The sequence below is a fragment of the Diplotaxodon limnothrissa genome, linkage group LG13 (genome assembly GCF_057381915.1).
Source record: "Diplotaxodon limnothrissa isolate DT_005_m linkage group LG13, D_limnothrissa_male_GT1.1, whole genome shotgun sequence".
In the NCBI taxonomy this organism is placed as follows: domain Eukaryota; kingdom Metazoa; phylum Chordata; class Actinopteri; order Cichliformes; family Cichlidae; genus Diplotaxodon; species Diplotaxodon limnothrissa.
This window is the reverse complement of record NC_140608.1, coordinates 17,810,062-17,821,269: the sequence shown is the minus strand read 5'-3', so window position 1 is coordinate 17,821,269 and position 11,208 is coordinate 17,810,062. Positions and strand designations below refer to the sequence as shown.

The 11,208-nt window shown below is 40.6% G+C and overlaps 1 protein-coding gene across 1 annotated transcript; it reads right to left on the bottom strand.

Annotated features, from left to right (window-relative positions):
* Positions 1 to 7,793: 7,793 nt before the first annotated feature.
* On the bottom strand, positions 7,794 to 10,871 carry tbxtb (T-box transcription factor Tb). Its single transcript, XM_085369411.1, has 8 exons — positions 10,654 to 10,871; positions 10,305 to 10,569; positions 10,067 to 10,201; positions 9,691 to 9,752; positions 9,529 to 9,590; positions 9,262 to 9,438; positions 8,808 to 8,940; positions 7,794 to 8,064 (listed from the first exon to the last, which is right to left on the bottom strand). Exons 1-8 carry the CDS (start codon positions 10,857 to 10,859, stop codon positions 7,794 to 7,796), a joined length of 1,311 nt encoding a protein of 436 aa, XP_085225537.1. The 5' UTR covers positions 10,860 to 10,871.
* Between the last annotated feature and the right edge of the window lie 337 nt (positions 10,872 to 11,208).

The following is an 11,208-nucleotide window of genomic DNA, read 5'->3' as shown; positions in this document are numbered from 1 at the left end:
GAGAAAGAGTGCCACCAACTCATTCAGTAGAAACTGCGTGCTAAATAGGAGGAAACCTGTGATGCTGGACAAACAAGGACCCTGAACAAGTGGGAGAATGCTGCAGGTAAAATCACTTCAGCAGAGCTCTAAAAGATGGAAGCTCTCTGCTTCAAGTTTCTGGGGAAGCTGGTATACAATCTTCTTCTGAGCACCTCCAACCTGTACAGTTGAGGCCTGGCTGTCTCACCTTTCTGTCACCAGAAGGTCACACTGGACCACATTCTCAGCAGCTGCCAAGGAGTTTGGGAGGGTGGGGGCGTTACCACTGGCACCACAAGCATCTTCTTTGGGTGTTAGCAGATACCATCTGTGCTGTCATAAACCACAGCAAGAAGCAACAGCAACTGCAAATTTTCCTGCCCTTCAGGGCCAGACTTGTTTACACCAGTATTTCAACATCTTTCTTGGGCCCACACTGCCCCAACAAAGGGTGCAGGGAAAGCTCCTGGCAATAACAAGAGACTGGCAGCTTCTGGGTGATCTTGGGAGACAGCTGAGGTTCCCAGACAGTCACCACACGTAGGCCTGATACAGGCCTGCTGTCTGAAGAGTTGAAGCAAGTCATCCTGCTGGAGTTGACTGTCCAATGGGAAGATTAGTTGGAGGAAATGCAGGAAAGAAAGAAGGTAAAACATGCAGAACTGGTTGCCGACTTTCGGCAGGTGTGCTGAGAAGGTGTGCTGCAAGCCTGTGGAGGTGGGGTGTAGGGCCTTTGCAGGTCAGTCTCTAAAGTTCTAGGGCTCGTGGGGATGTATGGACTGCAGAATAGTATCAAAAACATCCTGGAAGCTGCAGATAAGTCCTCCTGAAGGCTTTGCTGAAGAGGGCTGATACATGGAGGAGCATGCTACCTGGACAGAAGCGGGGCCTAATCACCCGTGGCTGGGTTACCAGGGAGAGGGTGTCTGATGTTAAGACTCTGTGTGCATCACTGACTATTTGTCCAGGTTACATCACAAGAGACATTCACATTTGTGACTGCCAGAGGTCATTTTGTAGTGCTCATCCTGTTCCTCCTTTCATAAAGAAGCTGACCTTCTGGCAATGGTAAGTATTGATTTGCTATCCTGGAGGTGAGGAACTGGACTACCTGTGCAACCTCTGTAGGATCCAGGTGTTGGTTCATGCTGCAAGTAGCTCCTTGAGGTGACTGCTCTTGTGATTTGGTGCTATATAAATAAAATGGAATCGAATTGAAAATAGTGACACATGACACCTGCAAAACTCTTGAAAAAAGCAGTCAGAAAAAACAACCTCCACCATTCTTTTTAAGGGGGTTGTCTTATTGTTGCTGCTCTAGTGGGCCTGTTGTTGATTTCATTAACACCGAAGCAGCTAAAACTGATTAACAACCCCCTCTGCTACTTAACTGACCAGGTCAATATCCCAGAAATGTAACTGATTTGATGCTACACTTGGATTAAAACGTTTTCATGTAATTCTTGGTTAAACAATACTCCTTTCTTCAAGCTTACAAGATGAACTTCCTCACAGAACGATAACTGTAATAGAAAGTGCTGTCAAAATCTTCTGTTACACAATTGGAACATAATTAAATCTTAAATGAAAGTCCAGTTGGGTTTAAATATATACAGTGACAGATTTATTATTTCTTTTTCAAAACCAAGTAAACAAGACTTAAAAGACTAGCCTAACCTCAAGAGTGACATTATTAGTTAATTCTCATGATTGTTTGCAGTCCACTGTAAAATCACTACCAGTGTCTGTATTTAATAAAGATATTTATTCAGGACATAAATGCCTAAAAGGTTTGTCTTTCAAAGAGACACTGATACACAGATACATTTATACATCATACAGCCTGTGATTTTCAGGACTTAAAATGTGTGCCCGTGTGTACAACAAGGAAGTAACAACTGTGGGGATAAAGGGGAAAAAAGACACAAGTTATACTGTAAGTACAGTGGGAGAAATATTTATTTGATCCCTTGCTGAATCTGTAAGTTGGCTCACCTACAAAGAAATGAACACTTTTTAATTTTTATCTGCTTTTTTCTAAAAACATAAAAGTTACAAATTTATTTGCATGTCATTTAGTAAAACAATTCATCCCCTACAAACCAGCCAGAATTCTGGTTCACAGATTGACTGTATGTCCATGTGACACATCAGTCAACTACAGATACTCCTGATGTCCTTAGAATCAGTTTCCTCCAATTCCCACCTTTCCACCACCACGGGGCAAGACCAAAGAGCTGTCAAAGGACGTCAGGGACAAGGCAGTTGATACCACAGTCACCACTAAATAACTGAAATCTTGCCACACCCTCAAGGTCCCTCTGCTCAAGAAGGCTCATGTACAGACTAGAGATGGCACGATATCACTTTTTTATGTCCGATACCGATATCATAAATTTGGATATCTGCCAATACCGATATGAAACCAATATGAATCCGATATAGTGTTTTTGAATCAATAAAACTGTTTTTAAAAAAAAAATATTGCTGCATTTTGTATAAGTTCATACTCAAGTTTAAATAAACAACAACACTAAAGCTATTCTGTTATACCTGTATGTAAAAAATGCACTGCACCCAAAATATTTCATAGTTCAGCAACACTGATCAATCTAATAAACTTAAACCTACTCAATCCTTCCTATTCTGGTATTTTAAAGAGTACTTAGCAGAAATATTAAGCAACCCAACTAATAGGGTTGCAAACTCCCAGCAAAAAAAAAAAAAAAGGGAACCACCCCCCTACCCTCCACCTCATGATGCTTTATCGACATAATCAACTTTAATTTGATGCAGTGTGAAAAAAATGCACAGAAATAAATTACTTTTCAAGAATAATTAAATAGATTCAACATCTTTCTTCAACAGAATTGCAGACTGCACAGATGGTACCTTCCCAAAGGAAAAAGTACTATAGCTTACTAGGGTATATTAGACTTAACAGTTACTATACACAGTAATGGACTTCTATATATTTTACATCAGATTAAAACTTTGGGTGTAAGATTCAGATAAGTATTTATTAAAAGCTAGACATTTTAAATGAGAATAAGAAAGAAAAGTATGTCTTTGTGCCCCCTTTTCCCTGTTCATGCCCTATGGGCCCCCTGGCTAAACTTTGCTAGATCCGCCCCTGCACAGTTACCAGCCGTCAGCTAGAAAAAGATCCTGGTGTAGAAATTAATATTAAATACATTCTAACAACAGCTTATCAAGGTTAAACGAGCTGCTGTTGTTCAGCCGCTGGTTTCCTCTTTCTGGTGCAAAGTGGGCCAAAAACAAACAAGAGAGACGGACTCGCGACAGAAAAGCCGATCAGCTGATCATTAAGCAGTTTCATGATTGAAGTAGCAACAGGAGAGGGAGGGAGAGAGAAGAGCCAGTTGCTCCATATATTGGTTGTTAAGTTTAATGTGGGAATGCTTTACAAACATTCAGAGATGAACTTACACATTTGCTTTACTTCTCTCTGGGATAACTTCATCAGAGATGAAATGCTGGTTTGGTAGCGAGGCTACAAATACACACAGCCACTCTATCACGTGATGCACACTGCTCCGATGTGCTAAGGTTATGAGCTGAGTTATGCCATGTCGCAAGTTTTGTGAGGAGCTTTTTTTTTTGATATCTAATGGATCGATTACATTTTTTATTTCTGGCAGATATCCGATCCAGTAATTTACGTCAGTATCGGACCGATACCGATACGTAATATCGGATCGGTCCATCTCTAGTACAGACTCATCTTAAGTTTGGCAGTAAAAATCTAAATGCTTCAGAGAAGGCTTGGGAGAAAGTGCTGTGGTCAGATGAAACCAAAATCGAGCTCTTTGGCATCAAGTAGACCTGCTGTGTTTGGAGGAAGAGAAATACTGAGCATGACCCAAAGGACATCATCCCCACACCCAAGCACAGAGGTGGATACATTATGCTTTGGGGCTGTGTACCGGGCGAGTTCACCACTTTGCCTTCAACCAAGAAACCGGAAGGATTTAGAAAGTTTCGTTCTCAGTCATATTTTGCTCGGAGATCCAATACTCATGTCACTCAGTAACATGCAAATCCGTTCATAACTTTTATGTGATGTGCTTTTCTTGGATTTTTAGTTGATATTCTGTCTCTCTCTATTAAAATGAAACTGCCATAAACATGAGAGACTGCTCATCTCTATGTAAGCGAGCAAACGTACAAATTCAGCACGGGATCAAATAATTATTTCTGCCACTAAAAAATGAGTACCTTATGAGTATTTTATTTACATACAAGTTTATTTGCAATCAGCACTTTGAGGCAGTGACACAAATTAAACCACTGAAGTTCACTCCATCTAGGTCACGTGATCTGGCGCTTCAGAACATTTACTGGTAGCATGTCAGATGAGAAGGTGTTTTTTTTCTGTTCTGGACATTTTTAGTTGTTTTTCCAGGTCTGCCTGTAGATTAACACTGTGCTCCTTTCTGATGGGGGGGGGGGGGGGGGGTTGTTTGCAAACCCGAAGAGATTCTTGCAGAAGCCTGTTCTAGTCCACTTCTAGACTCCTGTAACTTCTGCCTCTGTAAGCTGGCTCCTCACTCCTCAGAAGCTTGCTCCAGATGTCTGCATCAGGTCTGCCTCTCCTCTCCTCCTCTCTGAGTTTCCTCTGTTCTTTGTTGAGTTCTCTCACTATATGATTGGTTTCCTTCTGCCTCCTGTATCTACTGGGGTCATTGACATAGTTTACTTTCTGCTTCTTCAAAACTTTTTGCTGCAGAGCAGTAGATTAATTCCTGCAGTCTCTTCAACTTTATCATGGTGGTGCCTCTGAGTGTTTCTTAGATTTTGTGGAAGTAAAAACACCGACCTCCTCCCACAATGTGATTTGTGGGATTTTGGGTACTTGAATGTCACCCAGAGGCTGGGTTTGGCCTTCTGTGCTGCAAACTGTGGGTTTTTATCTTGGTACCGAAATGACTTAATCTGCCTCATAAAGGGTGTTATTGCACAGTCGCCTCTGCCTCCAAGAAGGGCCTTCTTCAAGTATGCTTTTCAAGCCTGTAGTAAGAGCATATACAGAATATACAGCAAATGTAACAGCAATGGCGTCATTGTTAGGAAAACTGACTCTGCGAACAATATAAATAGAAGAGAAATAAAAAATGACCTCACATCATGGAAAGAAGACATTTGGAAACATTCACTTCTCTGAAAAGTGAAGTCATTGAGGAAGTGCCTTAAACAAACATTGTTTTTAATGACCAGCAGGGGGCAAGTCCTCTGGTTGTAGACGTAAGTATGATTGGTCTGAATTCTATTAGAAGATGATCCCACTTTAAACTCTGTGTAAGAATATTTTTTATAATGAGTTTATGGTCTCAGTGGTTAGTTTGGAATCTCATTTAATCCAGATGTTGTTAATGTTGGAAACCCATTTGGTGTAAAACAGCTGAAAAAATAGGGTATGATTTAGAGTGGGTACTTCCTTATATGATACCACACTGTTTTCACTTTGACCAAAAAGAAGTTGAACTTACATAAAACGCGAGAGGAGCCGCTGTTCTTGCACACGACTATAGAGACACCAGAATTATTAAAGCTTCCCATGTGATATCACATATCACAGATCCACATTAGATCTGGTGACCCAGATCTAATGTGGCATATGACCAGCGGATACGGTGCTGGTGTGAACAAAGACTGAGTTGATATCCAGTCTGAAGGAAAAAGGCAAAATAAGAAATAAAAAAATAAAAATGAAAAATTAGAACTTCAGAAGAAACCAAATATTGTTGTGAAATTATTTCATTTAAAAACTACAGAAAAAAATACCTTTTTATTAAGTTGCAATTCCGCAGCGTTTCAGGTCAATAACACGGGACAAAAACAAAAACAACACTGTTGTATGTCCTGAGGTTATTTACATGTCATGCCTGCACTGACACGACTTAATATTTTCTAACTTAATTAACAAGAAACACGCCTGGGCGTGCACTCTGACGTCAGGGTGCTAAAAAGCTTTTTGCATAATAACGGGGAGCCGAACAGGCTATAGTTTGTGCATTTAATGAGAATATTATTTAAATACCAAACCAAAAAGATTCAAAACTACAATACTACTTTGAAAATCTTTCAGCATATAGAAAACATCAAGGTTTAAGAAGTGAAACTGAGCAGGGTGTAAGTTATTCTTTTCATAATGACAACCCACACAATGTTCCAGACACAGTCCAAGAAAACGTCCCAGAGAGATATAAAAGGAAACGGGGTGTGAGCACAAAAGCTGTGTGGTTCTCTGAGATTTGTCACCCTGACGTTCACACTCAAGCACTTCAGCCTCCAGTGGTTTAGCTTGCCTTCCTCAAATCTACGTACAGTCATGTGAAAAGGAAAGTTTTCAAGGATCCTACAGGTCTATGAAAAACTAAGCACACCCTTACTGCTTCCATAGGAATTAAAGCCCTGCTGATTATATGTACTTTAATTGATCATCAGGAAGCGTGACCACCTCTATAAAAGCAGAAGTTTTGGCAGTTTGTCCCAGCAAATCCCAGCAAATTCACCCAAAGGTCAGACTAGGCGACAGCTGCGTCCCGGACTCTACGGGCCCCAGTTCACATGTCACATGTTACGTTTTACAACAGTACAATTAGAAAAAGACTGAACCAGTATGACTTGTTTGGAAGGGTTGACAGGAGTAAACATCTCTATCTAAAGGTTTGCAAAGTTGCAGCTGAACAAACCACAAATCTTCTGCAACAATGTCCTTGGATGGACACGGCGGCAGTGTAGGGTTAATAATTTGTGCTTGTTGGTCATAAAGAAGAGTGAGCTATAATTCCTCCACAATGATGCGAGAGACTGACAAATTCACCCAGAACTTGACCCTACTTCAAGTTGTTGCTAAAGGTGCTTCTGCTAGCTATTGAAGCATGAGGTGGACTTATATTTTTTTACAGGACTGCAGAGAGTCCTGTGAAAACTTTTTCAAAGTGCAGACACAATTATGTGTAAAATTATTCTTCTTTGCTCATTGGAACAAGAAGCAGAAAGACATACTGCACATGCTGAAGTCAGTGTGAATAGTGTACACAAGTAAATAAAGTTAAATGATTTAAAATAAAATAGCTCAATCCTAATGAAATGTTTCAGCTTAAAAAAAATCAGTAAACCTTTTGTCCCTTATTTTTATTGTTGAATCAATATGACTAAATGATTAAAACCACACAGACAATGAAAGGACAATGGGAGAATGTAAAAGAGACGATATGAGAAACATGATCTTTAATGTCAGATTGCAGAATATTGACAATGGATTCCACTTTTCATTTAAAAACCTTGAAAAACCCTCATTTAGCTATTTACAGTTTGCTGGATTCCTTTCTCATTTACACTATAAACAATGTATTAGCGATTTAACATTTTTCAACTGTACATCTTTGTTGCTTACTGCAGTGAATGTTATGCAAGTTATGCTTAATGTAAGCAGATTAACATTTTAAAATTCCTGCTTTTTTGAATAAATACTTTGAATGAATTCAAGCAAAAGTAAACCAAAAGAAAATCCCCCCCAGCTATTTCAGTAGTCCTCTGAAGGCTGAATTTAAGCCTTTGCTGCTTTTCATTAGCACCAGTTTAAATGTCTTAGAAACTGACCGAACATTATCAGTGATGTTTAAAGGACCAAATTGTGTTTTTGAGAACTAATTTCACCTTTCAAACCAACATCAGGTAAAGCACGAGGTCAACGTTTCATGGCGATCTCTCTCTTTTTCTCTCAGCTTGAAGAGAATTTTTCATCACAGGGACGGAGGCGTAACTGGGGTCCAGGCGGATGGCAGTCGGCCAAGTGGCGAGAGGTCATACTGAGCCGTATCATGCACTTCTGTGGCCGTGCTGTTGTCGTACATGGGAGAGCCAGAGGAGGGCACTGTTGCTGAATGAGACAGGGTGGGATAGTGGCTGCTGGACCCTCGAAGAAACTGGGAGCTCAGACAGTTGTTTATCCCCCCATTGTGGGACACCGGAGTGAGTGACGAGTTGCTCACAGACCACAGGCTGGTGTACTGACTGGACAGAGATGGACAGAAAACTTCTCATTCGTCTCTTCTTTGGATGTTTTAAAAGTGCTTCTCATTCAAATGTTCAGACATGGCATCGATAAAGTTTTTTTGTTTTTTTTTAAATGTGTTGTATTTGTTCAATGTGTTTTTTAGTTTAAATACATAAAGATCATTAAGTTTTTGCAAAGTGAAAAAGACAAAATGAAAAGCTAAATTTGAGAGAAATGAAGGAGAGCTATTCAGCGTCTCTGATGATGCTACTTTTTGTATGGATTTTGTATCTAACGGTTGTTTGTGAGAACAAACAAACAATCTCAAGTCAGTGCCTCACACTCTTTAAAGCTTGTTAGAGTCAGTTTAAGTATTTTAACTTCTAATGACGTAATTCTTTTTGTACATGATCTATTTCAAAATGCATAAAAATGGACCTTTGCTACAAATAACTGATTTATAATCTAGTTTAGCTGAAATCTTTGCCTTATATATGTGTTTTTCCTTTCTCGCCAGTATTATTAATGCACTATTTGCATCTTGTATAATTATTTGTATGTTTAAATTATCATTTTGACCAAACGTGAACCAAACTCTTGTTCCTCCTAATGCTTTACTAATACTGGACTAAAAAAGATAATAATTGAGAGAAGATTTGTGATCTTGCACATCCAAGGACTGAATTTTCATTGTCTTTTGTGATTATCCTATCATTTCTGACTAGAGTCAGAAAAATAAGCAAAAGAAAACAGCACAAACCTAGAACTGGTACCAGAGGTGGAGTTATGGGCCATGGGAATCATGCTCGAGTGTGTTGGCATCTGAAGACTGGACCAGTTATCATGGCTTGAAAGCATCGACAGACAGGTTGAAGAGTTGTCTGAGAAACTGGCTGCAACACAAAGACATCTGTGTTCAGTGGTTTTGGATATATCTGTCAAAAGTCAAATTATATATCTTTATTATAAAGTTTATCACCTTTTGTTTTGTCTGTATGTTTCAGGACTAGTCCCCCTGACAGTGACAGGGGTGAATCTCATACATCCTTGTGCAAAGCCACGCTGTTTACAGCTCTTAGGCTCCGCTCGCACAAAAGCCAAAGGAATGCAAAACATTCCCAGCTCAGTAACGTTTGTTTGAGTTTCTTGTTAATAGTTGGGGAAGGAAGTGGTGTGATTCTATAAAAAGGTAACTGGTGGAGAGAGATACTCACTGGGTGAGTTGGTCCGATGGGTATACGGGCTGGAGTAAGGGGCAGAGCGGTGGGTCCTCAGAGTTGAGTAGCGCTCGCAACCATGGGATGGCGAGAGGGAGATTGGACTCCCAAACTGGCTGTGAGGACTGGCTGAAGGGCAGAGAGGAGCTGCCCCTGGAATAAACCAGCTACCCACTGTCTCCATGAGAGGAGAAAATAAAGGAAAAGATTAGCACCACTTGCTTATTACAATGAAAAAAGAAAGAAAAAAGAAGATATACTTACACTGAGAGTAACCAGATTGCTGGTTTTCACTGGCATCTTCTCGTATGTCTTTATTATCAGTCCTGCGAGAATGAAGACTGGTTTATTTCTACTGATTGTGTTGTTTGAGAAAACCCTTTCACACGCTTTAATGCAAAATTTAAACTTCACATGTATCCTTACCTCTCCTTTGCGTCTAGAAAGGCCTTGGCAAAAGGGTTGTACTTTATTTTCAGGGCAGTTATCTAAAATCCAAATATTAAAAAAAAAAATGTATAAATAACGTGGATATGGTTTGTTAAAATTAAACAAACAAACGAGCAAAATCAAAACCCCAAATTAAAAAACCCCGAATAAACTAAATCGTGCGCAAAAGCTGTGCGTAAATTACGCACACATTAAACTTTATTTGTATTCTATTTCTGTTAACCATATTTCTTGCTAAACTCATTTTATTCTAAAACACACACACACACACACACACACACACACACACACACACACACACACACACACACACACACACACACACACACACACAAATCGGTGCATTGCCTACCTCTTCATTTTGGTACGCCGTTACTGCAATAAACTGTGTCTCTGGGAAAGAGTGGCTGGTGATCATCCTCCGTGGGCCTCCAACCCGAACTATATGAATGCGTGGCTCATACTTGTGCAAAGAATTTAACATGATCTGGAAAAACGACAACGCAGATGTAGCTATGTTGTGTCTCTGAAACGCATTTTCATTGTGTATTTCATTTTAAAAACACGGCACGAACTTGCCTTGCACTTACCTGACCTCCTCCGTTGAGCTTATTTGTGAGTTTGACTTTACTAAACGAGACGGGAGCCTTCATCCAGTGCGCGCCGAAGTTTGGGGAGTCTGGGTGGATGTACACACAGCTGGGAGTTTGAGGTTCGGGTTTTCCACCAGGCACCCACTCTCCGTTGACGTATTTCCACCTGTGGTTGTCTGCAGACGCGAAATCCAGCAAAAAGGAATACATGGCGTTCGGGTCCAGTCCAGACACGCTCACTTTCAGCACCGGAAACATGCGCCTTAAAAAAAAAAGTCACACATTTTAAAAAACGGAAGAAACTTAGAACTGTGTTTTACATCAGTCTATCCGTCCATGCGCTCACCTGCCATTCTTTGTAACTATCATTTCATTTGTGAGGTTTTTAAACGTTTGCCACAGCTCGCTCTCATCCAAGGACACTTTCAGCTCCCTCTCCGTGGGGTCACCCTTCTCGCTCCCGGCCTGCAGCTCACTCTCCACCGCACTGAGGAGGTGATCTACCCGGTACTGAACGGCCTTGCTCGGACACTCGCCAGCGCCTGTCGCCATTCTGTCCAGTACCTCCAGGGCTGAAACACGTAGCTTACTGAAGAACCTTAAAGCTGCTCCAGAATCTCTTTCGTCTCCTTGTGCAATTGGAAAAACAACTTCTGTCCGAGGAAGCTGAACGTCACTCACAGCTCCTGCATATAAAGGCTAAAGAGAAGCTCCAGCTGAGGATGGGTGTTTGGAGGAGAGGTGGTTGGCTCATCTCCTCTTTGATCTTCGCAGACTTGTTGCAGATTGGCTGAAAGCGGCCATATCATTGAGGCCCACAGGATGACAGCGTTATGAATAAAGCAGTTTGACCTTCTTTATTACATCAACCTGTAAACATTGACACTTTGATCAAAGCCAC

Excerpts from the sequence above, each read along its gene's own strand:
- tbxtb (XM_085369411.1), bottom strand. The coding sequence starts at position 10,859 with ATGGCGACAGGCGCTGGCGAGTGTCCGAGCAAGGCCGTTCAGTACCGG. Across the intron at positions 9,753-10,066 it reads CGGCGTACCAAAATGAAGAG|ATAACTGCCCTGAAAATAAA; the intron begins GTAGGCAATGCA and ends TTTGGATTTTAG. Across the intron at positions 9,591-9,690 it reads TTTCTAGACGCAAAGGAGAG|GACTGATAATAAAGACATAC; the intron begins GTAAGGATACAT and ends TCATTCTCGCAG.